At 38.3% G+C, this 20371-nt stretch overlaps 1 protein-coding gene across 8 annotated transcripts in view; it reads right to left on the bottom strand.

Moving 5' to 3' along the window:
• Positions 1–6631: 6631 nt before the first annotated feature.
• The window catches only part of ADAM23 (ADAM metallopeptidase domain 23), a 69732-nt gene continuing 55992 nt past the window's right edge, over positions 6632–20371 (bottom strand). For 2 of the 8 annotated variants that reach the window (XM_032749440.3, XM_002187269.7), the window contains exons 25-27: positions 15930–16020; positions 13718–13772; positions 6632–9860 (exon numbers count right to left, since the gene is read on the bottom strand). In XM_032749440.3, the coding sequence (XP_032605331.1) occupies positions 9747–9860; positions 13718–13772; positions 15930–16020 (260 nt within the window). In that variant the 3' untranslated portion in view covers positions 6632–9746. Of the gene's footprint in view, positions 9861–11657; positions 11743–13717; positions 13773–15929; positions 16021–20371 lie in introns of all 8 variants that reach the window. The other 6 variants (XM_030277655.4, XM_030277653.4, XM_030277652.4 and 3 more) reach the window with 5 other exon arrangements.

Here is a 20371-nt window from a genome sequence, read left to right as displayed (position 1 = left end):
AGAAGAAACATACCAGGAGGATTGGCCATTTCATTCAGTTTCACACACTCCCTCAGTAAAGCTTTCTGTGCCCTTAAGCTATCAATAATCTTTCTTTCATTACAGGACATGAGATATTCCCCTGGCAGCCTGTGTTCATATCTTCTGTGGGTCTCCATATCTTATGAACATAATTCACATGAGCTGTAGATCATATCCAGAGTCATTTGCAGAAGGATATTTTTATCAAGAAAAGTTGATTATTTACTCACAGATGAGACAAAGATTATTTACTCATAGATGAGACAGAGGTTTCAGATCATGTAACACTACAGAAAGGATGCTATTTCTACCAGAAAAATAAAAAAATAAAACAAAAGGTTAAATTATCAGGATAAAGGAATAAGGGATAAGTAAGAAAAGTAGGAGGCCATTTCACTGGTATTTGCATTTTGAATAGAGCAAAGGTATAAATAACTATATACAGAGTTGCTTCTTTCCTGCATTTGCTCCCAGCAAAACTTCTGATGGTTTGAAATTAACATTTAAGTTAATAGGCAGTGGTTTATGGTCGCTTGAGTGAAGTAAGCATTTACAGATAAGAGATTCAGCACTGAGCCTGAGGCAGTAACGTGTGATGGGATGCACAGCTTGCCTGTTACTTCCATAGGCAGCCACATCTGAACACAGTATTAAGCTTTTTAAAATGTCCCACATGATGAAAGACATCTGTTTTAGGCTTACTAAAAAAAAAAAAAAAGGCTTTACAGACATATTCTTAGCTGAAAGTTTGGGTTTTGTTGAATTGGGTTCCAAATTATTCCAGCCTTGTGTGAAACTTGGCTAAGTGACAGCAAAGGCAAAACTTGTGATTCTCAGAGTGGGGGATACCCAAAGGTATGTTAGCTTTAAATTCGTATTAGCTGTCAGAGGCATGATTTTTCTTCAAAATCCATAAAGGCAGAGTGTGGAATCCTACTCCCATTTATAACTTCTCCAGTTCTCTTTTAAGCAGAGGATTAAACTGTCCTTAAAATTGAAATTAAAGACTTGATCCACAGTATGCAGCTATATTTTATTAATTTTTAAAATTATATATAGAGAGCTTTGCATACCTAAATCTGGGGGGTTTTGTTTGTTTGGGTTTTTTGGGGTTTTGTTTTGTTTTGGTTTTGGTTTTTTGGATTGAATCTCTATTTCCAAGGTGTTTGATGACCCCACATTGCTCTAAACAACCCTTTAGGTCTATTCTCGTTGAAATGGCCAGCAGGAAAGCCAATGGGTGTGATGCAATACTTAGGCAGTTCTAACCAGTGGAAAGATGTAGTTAAACATACCACTCTTCCGTGCTGTACGCTATTGCTGATGACCTGAAACATTTCCATGGAGCTGGCAGACAAGACATGGGACAGGCAGCAGACCAGGGTATTTCTGTGCCAGGAGCTGGAGCCTTGTGGACGCCCTGGCATGTCTCTGGCCTATGATGAGAGTGGCCTTCTGCCAGAAAGTTTGAGGAACTGCAGCTCCCCATCAGACTGGATTTGTCTCTCTGTGATAATGGGTCTCTCTCTATGCCTACCAGCTGTTGCATGTGAGCAGCTCTCTCTCCAGGGCCATATTTGGAGTGTTTCCCCAAGAGTAGATTTAGGTGACATGTCACAAGTGTGAACTGGCTCCATTGTTGAAGCCTCTTATTTAAATCGATTTATGGAAGAGGTAACACTTCTCCTGGCAAATGTATTTAACACAAGCTTTGAAAAGACATGCAGAACGGGTATATTTACAAGTGCAAGCTAAGTAATGTTGGTTAAAAAATTAATATATATTTTTGAAAACATAATCTGGTGATATGTGACACTATAAATGATCATGTCCTTTACAAAGGTCATTTGCATATCACTCTCTAGACTTAAACATTCCAAGAAAATAAGAAAGAACCCCAAACTGATAGTATAGTACATTAAAAGTTAATTGTTTGTGACTTTTGGACAAGTTGTCTCACATTGACCATTCAGTTAGAGAGCTTTTGATTAATTTTAATGGCATTCTGGGTATTTATAGCCAGACAACTATTAGTTTTTGAATTAAGGGATTTGTTGCCATTTGGGTGCTGGGCTGATATCAATATGCTCCAGAATGAAATCATTGGTTCTTCCTGACTCAGCCCTCCTCATGTTCCTACAGACAGTGGAGAAACCCTTCTCACCTTCAGCACTCCAGGCAGACAGGAGAGACACCCTGGGTATGTCCCAGCTAGAAGAGCAGTTCAGTGAAGTATGTTTTCATAAAACTGCCACTAACATCTAAGAAAGCACGGCTGTTACAGGATCAGCTTCTCCCAGGGAGTTACAGCCAAATCTTCTGAGGAAGAAAAGCAGTTTCACAGTGCATTCTTTCCTGAGGCTGAGCAGGATTGCAATGTGGAGCCTCCTACCTTTTCTTTCTGTGAGAGTGTTTCTTTCCTGCAGCTCTTGGGAGAAAAGGGTGTTTGAGCACGCTTGCCTCAGGGCAGCTTCTGGGCTGTGCCAGTGGGCCACCAAGGAGGGGTGCCAGCCCTGCCACTGTCACACTCAGGGGAGTGTCTGTCACAGCACGGACACTCCCTTGGCAGCCACGACCCCATGCGGGGAACCTGCACATTCCCACTCAAAGTTGTTTGGTGAAAATAGTCTTAAAGATTAAATTGGAGGAGGGGATAGCAAATTGTTTAGGGCCAAGAAATAGGTCACAGAAGATTCTGGAAAGTAATGAGAATATTCTGCCTCATATGAAAAGGAAGTGGGGGAATCTTCAGCTCTCCTTGGTTGCCTGCTCATTCTCAGACTGTTTGCTGGACCATCTGCTTTGCTCCGTGTTTTGCTGGTAGCTCCTACTAGGGCTCTTTGGCACTTATGAAGTACTTGCAATTCTTCAAACCACAGATGTGAAGCCTTATAAGTACACTACTGCTGTTGTCAGAGGAGAACATTGGGGGTTTTTAATGTGCGAGATCTGTCATGAATAATTTATTGGCAGAGAAATCTGCCTTGAATGATTTTCCTGAATGACGTAGTACAAGCTCTGTCATTTAGAATATTTACATGAGTGAAATCCATACATTATCAGTAAGGAACCATGTGATAGGGACAGAACATTGGGGTTTTTTTAGAATTAAGTATATAGTTTATTTTTTTTTAACAGGTCAGGCCACTTGGTCTTTGAAACTTCATTTTTATTTCACAATTGTACCCTTTGAAATTTATTCTCAAAGGAGATGCTGCAAAGGTGGTACTAGAGTGAATTTCTATGTAGTGAGTTTAATTTAGAACTTCTGAAAAGACTATAATTTAACAAGGCCCTTTTTCCTCTATCCTACTACTAATTAAGCACAGGTAAAAAGCTGTGTATTTCATGAAGATTTTAAGTTTTTTGAATACCTGGAGAGTGGGTTTGTCTCAAACTTATCAGCCAACCAGCTCTGCCCAAAACCAATGCTCCCTGGCCTAGGTGTAAAGGTCTCCTTTGTGTACAACAGTCCCTGTCCTAGAGATCTTGTGGTTGAAGTGAAATGCCCAGCCAAATCAGAAGAAGGAAAACTAAAGCAGAAATGTAATGAGACCTGAATCTTTTACCTACCTGCCCAGACCTCTGATCCAACAGCACACAGCATTCTTTAATGTAAGGCAATTGTTTCTTTCCTTCTGCAAATGAGGCAATTTTCAGTCTTGTGTTCAGGACCTCCTCATTACACAAAGGAGAAGTTAAAATCTTTAATTTCCTGAAGCTTTTCAGTGAATGCTGGACGGCAGTAGAATAGTTCAGTTTCTTGGAACTGCTTTCTCATTGTACAGAAATGCTGGTCAAGCATTCATTGTCTGTAAACTATGTTATTGTTAACAATACCTGTAAGAGTAACTTCATAATGGAGCAAGTCTTGAAATAGCAATACAGAGTCCAGATACACATGAAAGGAAATAGGGGAGAAGTGACTGACTCCAAAGGAAACAGGCTTGCTTGTGTACTTTGCCTCCTTCTGATTTCATTGTTGTGCCAGTCTCAGAGTGGGGCATGTTGAAAAGGGAAAAGGTATTGGGAGGAAATTGATGGTCAGAATATGTTGGGATTTAACATAAATATATGAATGGAGTATGGAGGTTTAGACTGTGATCCTTGTACTTTTAAAAGTAACTTGAGCCTTCTCTTTGAAAGAACACATTGAGACTGTTTAACAAAACCACGAGCACTGCTACTGCAAGTTCTGTACATTTATTCTCTAATTATACAGTTATTAGTGTGCTTTGGAGCACACCATGCTAGAAATCATATTTCGGGAAGAGGTCCTTGTTAGGGAGATAAACATCTCTGTTTACGTAAGCTGAAGAGATGAGTGGAAGCATCTTTGTGTGACTGCACTAGGGCTGAGTCAGGCTTTGCTATAGACAGGTGAGCTTTAGGTGTCCCAGTGCTGCTGCCACACAGCTCGGACCACTGCCCAGAGGAGAATAGGGGTGTGTTGTGCCAGTGGGGTCTGGGCACTTCTTCAGCTTGACAGCACAAGCTGCTGTTCAGCACAGCTCCCACCAAGGGTCCTTAGGCCATTGTCAAAGCTGCAGGCTCACAGGGATATCAGTTATTGCTGCTGGTGCCATTTTCTCCTGTAACCCTCTGGTAGATTTAAGATATTTAGACATTTTTCATTCAGGAAAATAAACTGATCACCATCTCAGCTGGAGATAGGAAACCAGTCAAAAGCAGTTTGTCTGTGCTGTTTTTTGGCTGGACAGTGTCGAGATAAACCTGCAGTGAAGCAGCACATGTTGTGTGGGGACACTTTCTTTCTGCACAAGAGGCAAAAGCAATGTTATAACCCACAGCATGTTACTGGTGTGTAGTGTAAGGACTGGGTCATGCTCGTGCCTTTGTCACCAGTTAAATACAGCTGCAATAAGCAGCCCCTCTCTCTGTGTACTGCAGATGCAAGCATTGCTTCACAGCCTCCAAAGCAAATTCAAAGCCTCCAGCAGCTGGACTGATGGCTGAGGAAGTCTGTGAATGTATGATATACAGTGATGCATGTTGTGCTTATGAAGTCTGACAGCTGGACTTGGACCATGTAAAATGCATTTAAGTTCCTCCATACTTTATCAGCTCTGATGGGGGAAAGTCTTATACTGGCTCAGAAAGTGCCACACTAAAGCATGGCCTGTTACAGTATTAGTGGTAAAGATGAGGGCTATCCCATGACTTATTACAAAACCAAGCTTTTTTAGAAGAAAACTTTAATAAGAAAAAATCAACTGACACTTGATTATGGGTTTTCTACAAATTAGAGCATTCATAATTACGCTGCCCTCAGAAGTTTGTGGTTGCTCAGAAATAACATGTTAAGTGTCTGGTGATGCTGGTCTGATGTGGAGTCCTTGTACTTTTCTAGGGTCTGTGTCCAGTCTTGTGAACAATAAATCACTGAACTGAACTATAGTGTGTGTAGCTTAAAGATAGTATTTTTGTGACTGTTTGCTTTCAAATGTACTGGTTTGAGCATCTCTACTATTAAAATTCTTAATTACTTCTTTTTATTTAAGCTTTCTGTGGGCACTTAAACGGTCTCTGCCATACTACTGATGGATGATTCATGTTAAATTAACTTTTCAGCTATTGTAGGTAGGAATCTATAGAAATTACATTTAGAACAAAGGAGGCTTTTTTGGGTTTATACAATGTGGCTTGGTGTTGTGTTGGTTTTGTTCATGATAGTAGATGCCCCAGCAAGATCAATCTTCAGTGTTTGTGCTAGAACTGAGAAAGTTTTCAAAAACAATTCTAAGAATTTTTTCTTGTGAAATCTAAAGTAGATATGCATCTCTCTTTTTTATTCATATGCTGCAAAAGACTTAACTCCTATTTTAAGGGATGACTGCCTATTCTAATTATAGCCAAAATGTTGCATGTTTCTATTGAGTTTATGGATAAATCCTATATTTAAATGACAGGAAATAGATGTGGATAAATAGCGGATCCATTAGTGAGAGTGTTCCCTCATTCTACCATTCTAAATGAGAACGATGCTTTCATACAGAACCTTGGGAAATACACTTTTGTGTTAGTATTTTGTTTCCCTGTCTGGAGCTGGAGAAAGCAAAACAATATCAGTAGTTATCTGGTAACTGTGACATGCATGCATTGTATTTTCCCAGGCTGGCTTCACTAGAGTTAGTCTGGCAAAAAAAGAAAAGAGAAATGGAGTTTCATACAGTATTACATTGAAGTGATGGCCATAGTATCTGGTTGTTATGATGTAATTATTTAAAGAATACTTCAAGGGCCTTATTTTGGACTTCTTGTAATTATATAATTCAGATTTTTGAGCTCAACTAACAAAAGCCCCTAGGTCTCAGTGAACTCAGTGTAGCCAGCAGCTGGGACTGAAGCAGGCTGGGCCCATCCTGGGTGCAGAGGCGCTGGTTCCATGCACGGCTGCAAGGCTGAGTGCAACGTCCTCCCACAGACAGAGCCTCACTGTGAGATTTGACACAGTTTGAGATCTTTCAGAAAAGAAAACTCCATTCAATTTCCACTACTACAAAGGTGATGATTCTTTCAACACAGAAATTAAATTAAACTGAGAGAATAAATAAGAAAAAAAAAAGATAGAAAATTAAAAACTACTCCATTCCATGTTCATGACAATTTTAATACTCATCTTGCTAAGATGCAGAACAAGGACTATTGAACTTCCATTCATTAGCAGCCAACAGGATATGAATGAGTATTAACTTCAAACAAAAACTTGATTTATAACAACATTGAGTTGTGCACTTAAAAAAATAATTACAAAACATTTTTAAAAGGAAGAGTAACAGTGGAAGCAGTAATGAATATAAAACATGACTGATTAGGCTTAAAACACAACTTCAAGTATTCTATGTCATTTCCTCAGACATTTGTCTCATCTGTTTGTGCAATACCCATCTTTGCATAGTAAAGAAAAATTGGTTAGACTCCAGCCTTAAGTAATCTGTTTCTTGACCATGCACCTATACAGCTGTTAATTTGCCTGGCAGACTTCTCTTTTAGAGTATCAGATCCAATCAGTGAGCTCATGCAGCAGACTGGAATGAGCTATACAGTTACCACAGTTTCTTGTCCAGCTGAATAGGTAAATAATGGAGCAAATGTAGAGTGGATGAAATGGAGGCAGAGTCAACCTGGTCTTCTTTTGGTGACGCTTTGCGATGAACAAGTTACTGCTAAATGGATATGCACTTCCCAAAGCACAGCCAGGGGGATGGACAAAACCAACACCTTTCAAATCCAAATTTTTAACTGTCTACCAGCACAGGAAGCACTTCAGCCTGTATCTGCTCTGAGCTGTATTGTCACTTGTGTTGTGTGCACACAGGGCAGAAAGCATGTTCTTCCCATACACACAATGGCTGAGGTCTAGAGCATAAATTCAGTCAAGAAATCCAAATTGCTATGAAACTGCTGGTGTAAATAAAAAAGTTACTCCAGCACTGAACATATATACATAGTAGTTGGGGACCACTGTGGTCTGATTTAAAACATCACATCACACACTAACAATGTTGTTTGTGAAATGCTTCTCCAAGGTTTATTACACAGGTAGTTTATGTATATCCAGTTGACTTTAGTTATTGTAAATTTTGATACCACTGGTGTTTCTCTTGTGCTTGCTTTGAAAGCAGAACCTGAAAAAAGTTAGACATTGTGTTCCAAATCACAGAATTTTTAGAGAAACATAATACAGTTGCAAGTATTTTTGGTTTGTCATCAGAGAAATTTCATTAATTTAAATCTGCTTAAAGCCAAGCAGGAATTTTTCAGAATAAGGTTTATAATTTCTACTAATGTCAACTACCTGTGTGCAGCACCTTTAACTTATAATGTAGTAAGTGTAAATGTGATTATGTTAAAGCTTATTGAAACTATTTAATAATAACTGTGAATCAAAACCAATATAGTGAGACTGTTAAACTGAACATTATCATAATAAGAAAAATAACTGAAATTAGGATTTCTAACTCACAGGAAAATGTCTGCAGCATTTTTTTTACTGTTTTGGCTCTTAAAGCTAACTTGGGAAATGGATTTCCTCTGAACAAAGATGCAGGAAGTAGTGTAACTGGGCTTCTGTTGTTACTAAACTACAACTTTTAAATTAGATCCAAAAGTCTTTAATTCTGATTATTAGACATAGCAATTAAATTTTCAGTTACTTCACTTACTAAATGATGTAAGTTTTAAGTCAAGATTAAAAGGATGCCAGACTGTCCAGCTCTTTACTTTAGGGGAACCCTAAACTAGACCTCTTCACAAACTTTTTTCAAGGCAGCTGCAGGCAGCTGAGCCTGGTTCCTAGGGACACAGGACTGCTGCTGACTTTTTACAGGACTACTCTGTAAAAATCTGTGTTTGTGCAGAAGGTGTCTCTAAAAGTAATGACAACACTCCTGAAATTACTTGGGATTTTGCACATATTGTGATGGTAACTGGCTATCAGTAGCCAAGGGTCAAAGTATTAATCTTGCATTAAACTTTGTAAAGTGACATGCATCAAAGAGGTACAGGGAGTGAGTTAAAAAGGTCAGTCACCTTTGCAAGCTGCTTCGAGTGGATGGGCAGAAGGCAGAAGAAGAATAGCTCATTCCAAGCTTTATCATCTTTTAAGTCTTTTAAGGCTTATTTAAGTTTTTATTTTACAGGATCTAGGCAGGAAAAAAAAGTAGCTTTTCTTAAAAGGAAAAAAAGAGCTTGGCACTTCTGTGATTAGTTTGAGAGTGTGTTACTTATATCATGGAAAAGTCTGTATAACAGCCAAAAGAAGTAATTCAGACTTATAGTCAATACATAGATATGCATTTATACATTTTAATTGTTTTTGGTTTCAAGCATACAAACTTTAGATCACATCTGTTTGGTGTCAGAGCTCCCTGCATCTGCATGCTGTTATCTGCCTTTTTTGAGCAAGCCCAGAACATCTGCTGTACAACATGCTACAGAAAAAAAGGGGAGGAAAAAAAACCCAAAACCAAACCCAACATCAAAAATAGATTTACATAAAGAATAGAACCTTTTTATATGGAAATTCTTTTCTCTCATATATATATATTTATATATAATCTGTGAAAATTATACATCAAAATCTTATTTCCATATTTACACTTTTTCTTTCTTGGAAGAATTCCATCCAACATTCACTAGTTTCCATACCCAAGAGGCTCCTGTCCAAGGTGGACAGTGAGCTCATGGAGCAGGGAACCCTCAAGTCCAGCAGCAGAATGCACTGCGTGGCTGGAAAAGCTGCTGAAGCCTAGCACTGGCTTCCCAGTGGTTTGTATTTATTGGGCTGCAGATTCTGCTTGGGGTCGGCTTGCTAACTTGGTTGTTTGTATGTGAGCCATGCAGGTTACCCTTTCAAAATTAGCTCCTCATGCCACTGGAGTTTGATAAGAAAAAGGAAGTCATGCGAACTCAAGTGAAGTTAGAGTGCCAGCAGGCTGGGAAAGAATCTTTTGCAATTCCATTATTTTGGAACAGTTCTCTTATTGCATTTGATCTGTGTGTCTCCTTCTTAATTTGAGAAAAGGAAAAAAAACACCTGATTTTTTGAAGCAGTTTGCTTGTACCACTTGTCAGTTAATTCAGTTAATGTTAACAAGAGAAAGGTGAATAGAGGAAGTATTTCCAATTTATCTCAACATCCCAACTTTGTGTTTATAGTTACTGTTCTCATGTTCTTCCATACGGATTTAGTTCCTGTGTAGCTACCGCAAAGACATCATACCCAAAATCCAGTAGTGCAAGAAGCAGCTTTTTGAATGGCATTTCTTCAGATAGGGCCTTGTTGAGTTGGATCGAACCTTCGTTTTTTGACATTTCTTCCAGTTGCATCAAAAGGAGATGGAAAGAGAAAAAAGCAAGACATTAGTTAGATATAACAAGAACAAAGCCATTGCTAAGGTCATAGTAAAGTAAAAGGCTCACACTGACAGTTTAACTGGTAACTTTTACAAGGGGTAACTATTTAAGGAATTTGGTTACATGCTTTGTACAACATGATACCAAGTACTGGTTTCCTTATGCAGCTTAAAGATCATGCTGGCATACAGAAATCGATCATTTCTGTAGTATTTCAAGTGGTGCTCTAAATTTGTAGAACTTTTCAGCTCCCAGTAAAACATGTGTGCAGTAGGCCAAGAATGCACATGTTTACCTAAAGAGAATGAGTCACAAGTGCCAGGAATGGCAACACTTCAGCCTGCAGAGGCTTGAGTTCTCAGAGCAAGTGCCCAGCTCTGGCTACACCAGAATTTAGTTTATGTAATCCAGTGTGCCTTTGTGAGCTCTTACCACACTATTGACCATAAGTGCTGTGAGTCTGAGTAAGGTGCAAAAGACAGCTGAGACATTGCATTCGAAGGAGACTGGACAGCTTTGTCAGTTGTGTGATTAGAACGGAATGTTAACAGTGGGCAGCAAGTTGGTAACATCCAATCTCCTGCGATGGTGATGTCCTATGTCAAACAGCAAGACATTAGGAAGCAACAACAAAAGTTGGGTGCAACTTCCCCAGTATCTGGCTTTATGTGGGGCATCAAGCAAGGGGCTCATGCATTTAGTTTTACCATTGGGTATACACACCACTACCACCACCAAACCAACATGCAAAAAATACAGAACAGGAATTCATATATTCCCTAAAGCTACAGACCAGCCCCTGGATTTTCAATCTTCTGCAGCCCTGCTAACTTCTGCCACTGCTACAATATTTATTCTACTATACGTAAGGTTTAACTGGTGGTTTGAGACTATTGCAAAGGCAACTTCTTTTTGAGAGGACTTCCAGAGGCTGGTAATTCTTGGGCATCCTTGATTTTGGTTTTTTCCTTGGATACCTGTGATTGGATTTGTACAAGATGAATGCTTAAGAACTGCTAGTTTCTGAAAGCAGATTACTGTATTCACCTTTCAGTCTTTTCCCCTCGACGATTACTGTACTAATACTCCTTTGAAATTAGGCTGATATTACATCAGTATCTCAATTCCTTGTCCTCTAAACTACAGGTAAATTTGAGATGAGGAAAATAATTTTCAGGCCAACTTGCAAAACTGACAGATAGGAAGTATGAATATTACAGAACTTGGTTAAATATGAGTTAAAGGCTGCTGTGTATCTGCTTGTCCTGCCAGTTTCAATGGGAAAAGGACATGTCTGCTTCTCTTCCCCATCTCCTTTTAAATACTGTCTAGCATCCTTGAATTCAAGTACTACTGATAAACAACTAATTAGTCCATTCTTTTAAATCAATAATGCAGATGAAAAATCCAGGTGACATAACTTGTCCTTCCACTATATGGGAAGTACCATATTCCCACTTGCTTGAAGAAGACCAATCCTTAAAACAGACACTGAATTACATTGTTACCTGAGCTTATTTAATTAAAGAAATGGACTTTATAAAGTCTTGGAACATGCTACAGAGGACAGATGCTATGCTAGCGTCCCAGTACAATCTAACAAAACTCTTCTATCTTATCTGTTCTGGTCTAACCTGATCTTCACTAGTCTAGTGTTCTAGTACAAACCTCATCATGCATTCTGTCCAAACCATATATTTACTTATTTCCTAGTTTTATTCAGCAGAAATACAGCCTTTGAGGAACAAGATACTGACCAAATCACTGCCTTTCTTCACTTAGGATATTCTGCTAACAGTGTTGTATGAGGGAGAGAAACATGTGAAGAACTAAAATAAGAGCCTGAAATAGGGAACATGGGGTACAGTGTCAATAAGGAAACAGTACACACATGCAAAGCTTTAACAAGAGCTGCCATCGCAGCACTTCAGAGGTGAGCAGGGAGGTGTGACCCTGCATGAATTGAAATTCTCTTCTGATTACCTGACCTACTTTAACAAATTCATCCTGAATTACCATTTTTTAATACAAAAATGAAGACAATTAGTAGTCTAACTTAAACTGGCAAATAAATCAAGTCTCCCTCTTCCCAAGAAAATTACAATAAAGGAGAGTAGATGAGTAGCAGGTTCTGGATATTTCCACCATTTATAGCTTTGAGTTATAGCAGTACAAGGTTCCTTCTGCTATGCTTCAGTTAAATGGTAAGGGGGCAGAAGTGTCCTCTAGGGAAGGACACACATGAGAATGATGCTACTTCCTAGTCCTTTGTTGGTTTATGTGGAAGATCTTAGAACTTCCATGTGTTTGCATTTCAAGTTTTAATGCCTCTTTAAAAAATGAGAGTCAGCCTTTGTCTGTAATCCAACCAGAAAAAGGGTGTTTAACAAAATGAAAAGCATAGGTTATTTTTAGTCAAAAAGCACTCCATGCTACAGCACATCACCGCCTAACATGGTCATGTTTACAAAAAAAAATTTTTGTAAAAATGTTAAAAATGTTTCAAAAGGTTTCAAAAAGGGCTGGCTGTATTCAAGAAATACCTTGCTGCAATCAGTTGCATTCTTTTGTGCAACTAACTAGGACCATGGTCACAGAGTATGTTACTTGCAAATGTGTGTCATCATGTAAGCACAAAGCTTTATTGAAGATTTTATGCAAACCCAGTATTTTAATCACTTCAGCTAGCTAATGTTTTCATAGGCATTCCTAAAGCATGGTTCAAATGCTGAAGAAGACCTTAAATAAATTAACTTTTGCTACAAAACTCATTAAAATTACCAAAACGAGGGACTAAAAAAAGTAACTTAAAATAAGACACTGACCTCCCATTTATTCATGTAGTTTGGGGGAAAAAATGAGAAAATCTCATGTTTGATTCTAGCTGCTCTTTGTGCAATGATGACTGGATCTTGGTTCACAATTCATGCTTGGTGGAAATGCTGGTAAGGGACCAAAACCTCCTTCCTCAAGGAATTGCCACCAGCATTCCACTACTTTAACTTGTGGAAACCTTTGGGGTCTAAACACAACCGCTCAGACCAGTTCAACCTCAGCATCTGTTATAGCTGGGTAGTTCTTTGGTTCCTCCATTAATCTTCTATTAAAGAAACAGAAAACCTTGCAGCTCTTTAGCCAAGAACAATTGCTGGAAGTAGAATTGTGCCTACAATCAATTATCTATCTGCCACTTTTGTATTTGTTATAACAAGCAGCAGCTTTGCATGTACATTTCCACATCACTCTTCTTAATATTTACCTCTTAGCAGTGTTTATTACCAAAATTGCTGTTAAAGTCAGTAACGAAAGCATTAATTGACTTATATTACTACAGTAGCTTAGCAGAAGTGAGTGAATATATGCTAGGGAAAAAAATGTAGGCCCCTGAGCTACTCTAATGGTAAAAATGTCCTTTCTATGTTAAACACTGTATACTGAAACCTTGCACAGACTTGTTACGCCAAAAACAAGTTCTTACTGCTGTACTTAAACAGATTTAAAAGTACTATGCAAGGCTCAGCTGAGTAAAATCTACTTCTTAACAAGGTTTCTACCCACAGCCTTTAAGCTACCTCAAATGCCTAATGAGATTCTACATTCTGTAAAATGGTCAGTTAACTTTTTATTTCCTATTCTGTCCACACATTAACTTGATTTAAAATTAACCTTAGATTCATTCTTGAAACTGGAAGTTGTTTGTTGAGCTGTTTTTACTTTTTTTTTCCTCTGATCTTGCATCAAGGTTTCTTTAACACTTCCCTCCAACCCCCACCCCCCACCTCAGTTCATGAACAAAGTTTGCTTAGTTGCAGCTTACGTTTGATATGGACTTGACACCACAGTACCGTATGTTCATATGAACATCTGATAACCTGTGAAACAGAAATCACATCTCCCAGTTTGTAAAGCATTAGCTACCTTCTCTCATAGTTGCAGAGACTAAATATATCACTTGCTTAAAAAAAGGAAAAGTTAAAATCCCTTTATTATCCTCATCTGTCCCTCCAGATCTATCTGAAGCCAAGTATTGGGGTCTACATGTGCTAGCCCTCTTTGTGTACAAGCTGAAAAGCCTCTTCTGTTCCCCTCTGGCCCCCAAAAGAAACATGCACTTCAAGCTGTGAGCTAGGCCAGGCCAGTGTTATTTGAGGTTCTGCTACAGAATAAACAGTTGTATCTTGCTATTGTTAGAGTAAGAGCTTCAAGAGGCATTTCCAGTGCAGATCCTCTATAGGCATAACAAGCTTCTCCCTTTGGGCAAACAAATGACACCAGGGTGCAAAGCTGATCACTTGTGAGAGAGCAGTTTGAGAAGTGTGAAACACAAATAAATAATCAATTACATCCTATATTGTTTTAGACAGGGAGGGATTGTCCTACTCCTCTCTTTCATGCAAGTTCTCAACCTCTGTGTCTGTTGGAGGCAGGGGCTGCAGTGCTGATGGCAGAGGGCACAAAGCAGCTTAAAAAGACTCAGAGGAAGAACTGACAAATTATATTTTCATGACATGTATTTTGTTTTCAGCAAACTACCTTGTGCAATACAAGCCTATCATCTAGAGATGCACACCCTGTTTCTGCAAAGTCTATGAATTACTAAGTAATGGACAAATGTCTCTTACATAGAAAACTCATCCAAAAGGGTAAGCCAACTTTTTTTTCCCAGCAGAATCTAGCTTGGTTAATTCCCATGGGCACCCTCCAAACAAGAACTGAGAGAAAAATGAATGTGGCTGAGTCTTTCAGAGAACAGCAACAGTGAAAGGCAGTGTAAGAGGGAGGAATTGCCTTGTCCAGGAGAAAGGGTAAAGCCTGATTTGCTGCTTTCAGCAGGCCTGAAAGAGATTTTGAAATATTTTCTTTCTATATGCATAGTTAATTAAGGCCAGCTGAAACTTCAAAAATATAAGAGTATAAACCAGAAGTAAAACATTTTCAGGTGACCTTTGAAAGTGAATTACAAGATAAATATGACCTTATCACTACATTCTACTTTGATGACTGCCTTAATCAATTAAGGAATAATTTTTTTTTCTCAACTTTGACATGAAATGTGAATAGAGGCCATAGAAAATTTTCTTTGAATTAGTATTATTACTACTACTATTTATTCTCCTTGAAGAATTATGGCTTATTGTTGTAACATGGCTTAACCTTGATTCATGTTATTGAAAGAAACAGCAGCTTTAACTGGCATGAGAAATCACTTGTACTTAATTACTTCCATGATCTGTTAGGTTATAAGCACTGCTTCTAAAGGGAGAACTTTTTTACCAAATACAGACCATGCATGTGGGCAGAATGGACACTACAAAAAGGGTAGGAATTAAGTACCTTTGTACAAGACTCTCTGTTTGCTTTAACAGAGTAGTCAAGTGGAATGACTAATCTGTTAGTCCTTATAGTTACAAAATACATCAAACTAGAACTGGGAAACGCTTTCATCTTTCAGGAAACAGCTCAAGATTTCAAAATGGTCTCTCTAAACCTGAATTTGTTTTTTAAATTGTGTATCAATTTAAAAAAAAAATCAGTAACCACAAACAAGTTAGGTCTGCTATTCCAGAGTCAACTATGTCAACATATTTGTTCCCAAAAACTACTCTGCTGCTTCCACCACTGACCATTTAGATGACATCTCTTCTTATCAAAAAGTTGAGCAGTTTGAAAGTACTACTACATTCAAAATAAAAAAATGTATCTTTTGGGGGATTTTCAACCAATGTAATCAGCTTCAATTTATGGACTGGAGGTGAAAAAAGACCTTGTTCCTTAAGTGTTAATTTTATTTTCATGTATTCACCTAATTCTTTTATTGTTATTCAACTTTGCACCCTGATAACATTTGCTATTTTCAAATCCATTTCCTTGGCTTGTTTACTGCACGTGTAATTTCTTTTCTTGTTTAAAGCAGTCAGAGTCAGGGGGGTTAACTTGGAACTCTTGTAGCAGGAACTCAAAATTTAGTGATGTAAGCAAGAAATAGAAATGCCAGAGCCACCGAAGAGAAGACATGCGGCATTGCTTACTTAAAGCCCCATCCTGTCCCCCCAAGGACAATAGCTGCTACCAGGATGGCACCAGCGATGGAGCCTATTATAAGATTGGTGGCACTAGGACCTGTGGTAAAGGATTAGGGTAAGACAGACATAAGAACCAATGACTTCATTCACATTATGTGAAGCATCTGAAGGGTAGTCAAACAATTCAGGGAATACAGACAGCACACAAGGTGATGCCTCTAGACAGTCTCAACAAGCCCAGCTTAACTTACTTTTCTTTAACAATAGGAACAAGGGAACAAACAATGCTGTTGGTCTCTGCATTGTGCTATGCTGACTTCTACCATAGATAAAAACCTAGTATTAGACAGTGAATTCCATTGTTACTTATTCCATTATCTTCTTCATGAACTGTCAGCTGAGGACACTAAGATAGTTGTGAATAATTTCTTAACTTAGAGGGAAAAGGATGAATGCTGTATGTTTTAAGACTACAGAAAATGAGAAAGAAATAAAAAATCAAGAAGACCTCTCTTTTTTCATGGAGCTCCTGAAAGGTGTAGATATTTTAATTTGAGCTGAGAGCATCTAGCACCACTTACTTATCAGAGTCCAGACACCCTACAGTTACATCAATGCTAAATTTACAATTGTTTGACAAAAGCAAAGGATTATATAAAAGTGAAGGAAAGTTGAAATAAAAGTTTATTTCCACTAAGCTTGCCAAAACATCAAAGCATCTCTTCATTATCCTCAAGAAGCTACTGAACAACAAATTGGGGAAGGGTGGAGCAGAAAAAAAGAGCAATAAAAAGAAGCAGCACAAAATATATTCGTGCTATTTTCTGAAGAGGGCAAGAGAACAATAAATAAGATATTAATAATTGACCCTTAAGTGCTGTGTTTACATAGGACAGAGGAAACTGACAATAGGCTTGAGTAACATTTGCTCTGTACAAAAACTTCCTATTGCAGTCTTTGATGTAAAAAATTGCAAAATGAAAGCAACTCAACAGTTCTTCTGCAGCATATCACAACACTCTTTGTTTAACCAATTGCATATTCAGGAATAGCCTTCAAAAACAGCTCTTACCCCTATCCCACTCTTCTCAAATTGACACTTCTACATAGCAATTGAAATTTTCCTAATTAATTGCTCTGAGCTGAGTTTGGAAAAATCGTCGCACAGCTAATATAAGGAAGAAAGAGGAGCAGCCAGAGAGCAGCAAAGAAAGAGGAAGGGCAGCTGCAACAACTGAAAGTTTTAAGCTGATAGGTCAATATTACAAAACCTCCTGCACCACCCCACACACTTCAATAAGCATTTGTCCTAGAAGTTTTAAAAGTTACTGCAGCCACTTTATTGCCTCCACTACATGTTTCTCACCTCAGTGCTTCTGGAGATTCTGATTAGCTAAAAGAAAACCAAGTTTTAAAACTTGCTTCCTGCAGTTCCTACACAAAGTATTCAGGAATATGAAAAAAATAGTTGGACTGAAAAAAATAGAATTAGCTTTACAGATGAACAGTGCATGAATTTGACAATAAAAATCAAAAGGTAATTCTGCACAATTTGGAAGAATGTATCTTACTTGAACTTGCCTTTAAGTCACACCTGGCTTAACAGGCTTGAGCATGGTGGAGGGTAAGTGCCATCCTGCAGGCATTGTTGTTCCAAGTAAGGCTGGCTTGTAACAGCAGCCTAATGAGCCACCATATTTGACTGAGATCTACAGTTTGCTCTGGATTCATCAAATGATCTCACAGAACAAAAGACTGGAAACACACCAAGTGATTTATCTGTACTAAATTTGCCTTGAAAATCTATAATAAATAAGGCTTGAAAATTCTTTCTAGCCATAGAATGCCATCTTCTCACAAAAGAGGTGCAATGATTAATTGTTAGTAACAGTCATAAATTAGATAAAGATGTGCCAAATCAACTCTTTTACATCCCGCCTCTCACTATGTTCCGTGGTTGTTAAATGCCCAGGGATGTGTATCCATTTCATAGTGCACATCTAATACCCAAACATCAGTTTATTCTTTAAATAAAGAAAATCACTATTAGTTTTGCTTACTATAAATATCAAATAATTCAATAAATTTAAACAGAAGATAATAATATACAAAACAATTAGGTTCAGGTAGAAAAGTATAAATATTTTTAAAAAACAAGCCTGTAGAATAGGTAATATGACTGAACAACAACCATTTATTTATGAGACTGGAGTCCTCCAACTGTTGAATCCCAGTTTCAAAATACAGAGATCTAAGAGGATCACTGATGAGTCATTTTAAGACAGACTGTGCACATAAAAGGATTTAAAATGAGATTACTTTTATGTGTTATACCTTATTGTAAGGATCTATGCCTTATGTTTTATTAAGCATTACAAAATAAATGGTATTATTAATAAACCATAATTTTCTACCAGTAAAGATATTTTCGAAGAAAAATAAAAATCCCTATGTTTCAGCTCTCTAGTCACTGAACTCAGACACTTGACAAACCAGAAGTAAGAGGAAGGTGTTAATAACCACCATACTTGTGGGATCACTTTCCATCCAGACTATCACAAGAAGGAACACTTTGGTACATTTGTTCTTTCCACCACACACTACTGCTATAACCTGCACACACAGATTTATCAGGAGCAATCTCCTGGAGATAACTGCCTGGCACACCTCCTTTTCCTGCAAGGACACTGCTCTGGCCTGGCTATTGTACCATCCCTGGCCATCTTTTAAGACCCTGATACAAATCCTACTGAAGGTGTTAGAGCAGAACACACCTTTAACTCCAGTAGACCTCATACTATTCCTAAAACCTTCATCATCCTCCAATATATTCTACAAGAACTAATACACAACATTTGAAACTCTGGCCGTATTAGAAAAGGCAATTTTACTGCAGACTGCAGTCCTGCAGGTAACAACAACTCTGGTGATCTGATGTCTTTTCTTGCCTGTTGCTTTGCCAGCTAAATCCTCTGGTTTAAGTTATCAAACCTAAGTATCCATTTTGGTACAAAATCTGGAAAAAAAACCTACTGGACTCTTTTGTCCTCCATGATTCTGGAAATAAGTTCATGAATCATTAAGTAATTAAAGTTATTTCAGCACTTTGAACAAGCATTTACAATTTGCAAGTGAAGTGGTGAGAAAGGAAGAAGGACAGGTCCTGGCATCAGGCTGTGATGCTCACACCCTCCCCTGCAGCCACGCAGGGGCCAGCAGGGCCTGAAGGGCATGAGGAACAGAGAGGGAATTTGCATTCCCTGCCTGATTCTACAAACCAACAAAAAGTAGCACTGGCTTGCCTTGAATGCACATTTGTATCTGAAGAAACCAGAGGACAGAGAAATATTGATGAGATGCAGGAAAAAAGAATGAATAGAAACAAAGAGTCAGGTAGTGAGCAATAAAAGCAGAGGAGGGATGAAGAAAAGCTGGCGTTGGTATAGAAGGATGCAGGAGCAGGAACAAACGGTCAGGGACACTGGTCAGAACTGAGTGGCTTGAGACAGCAGGTGAGGGAAGAGACAAACAGAAGAGAACAAGGCAGAATGTAAGCAAAAGGCAAGTGGTCCTCAACTTGTAGGTAAATCTTCTGCTCCAGAATCTGTCCCCCAAACCTCTACAACTTTCACAGTCTTCAGTTTTTAGCAAACAGTTGTAAAAGCTACCAGTAGAACACAGAGCTGATCTTTCTCAAGGAAATTACCTATTACCATCTTCCTTCTATTTGTTTTCTCACCATTGTCCTCTGTGAACACAAAGGTCTACTCATTTGAGAATCTTGGATTCGTTTCATGTATGGACAGGTTCCTCAGGCTGCAGACTCACACATGAAGCACTGCCTCACTGACTAAAACTGTGTGTGAATGAATGCCTTTGCACTCGGCCTGATTGGAAATCACAGACCGTCCTGCTAATGAGTCCCCCTTCAGAGAGGTGCCACTGTCACATGCCAGATGTCATATATAGAACTAGAAACATGGAGAAGATGGAAATCTCAGAGCAGAAAAATAGCAGTCTTACCATCTGTAGTTTGCACAGTGAATGCAGAATGAAGACAGCTTTTACATGGGCCTTTTTATGTGTATATGTACATGAACACAAATTTATATAAATTATAGGCATTGTTAAAATTGAGGTACTGGGACAACACTTGGGATTACCATTTCCTAGAACTGAAAAGACAGTAAAAATTGCTCATATGTATTCTTTGTACATGAATACTACACTCCAGCACTGTGCCATCTTGAGGTAACAGAATCCTAGCAACAGAACCTTCAGAAGCTTTAATGTAAAACTACCTGTCTGTATGACTATCAGCAGCTTTTATCTGCCTAGCTTGATCATTAGCCTGAACGCTCTGCATGTAATAAAATGGTTCACATTACTCAGTCTATTTCACAAAATAATCAAGAAGTCCCTTCTTTTTTTCTTCCTTTTTTTTTTTT

Source organism: Taeniopygia guttata, chromosome 7 (assembly GCF_048771995.1).
Source record: "Taeniopygia guttata chromosome 7, bTaeGut7.mat, whole genome shotgun sequence".
NCBI lineage: Eukaryota > Metazoa > Chordata > Aves > Passeriformes > Estrildidae > Taeniopygia > Taeniopygia guttata.
The sequence above is the reverse complement of the archived record's forward strand: the minus strand, read 5'-3'. Positions and strand labels throughout refer to the sequence as shown.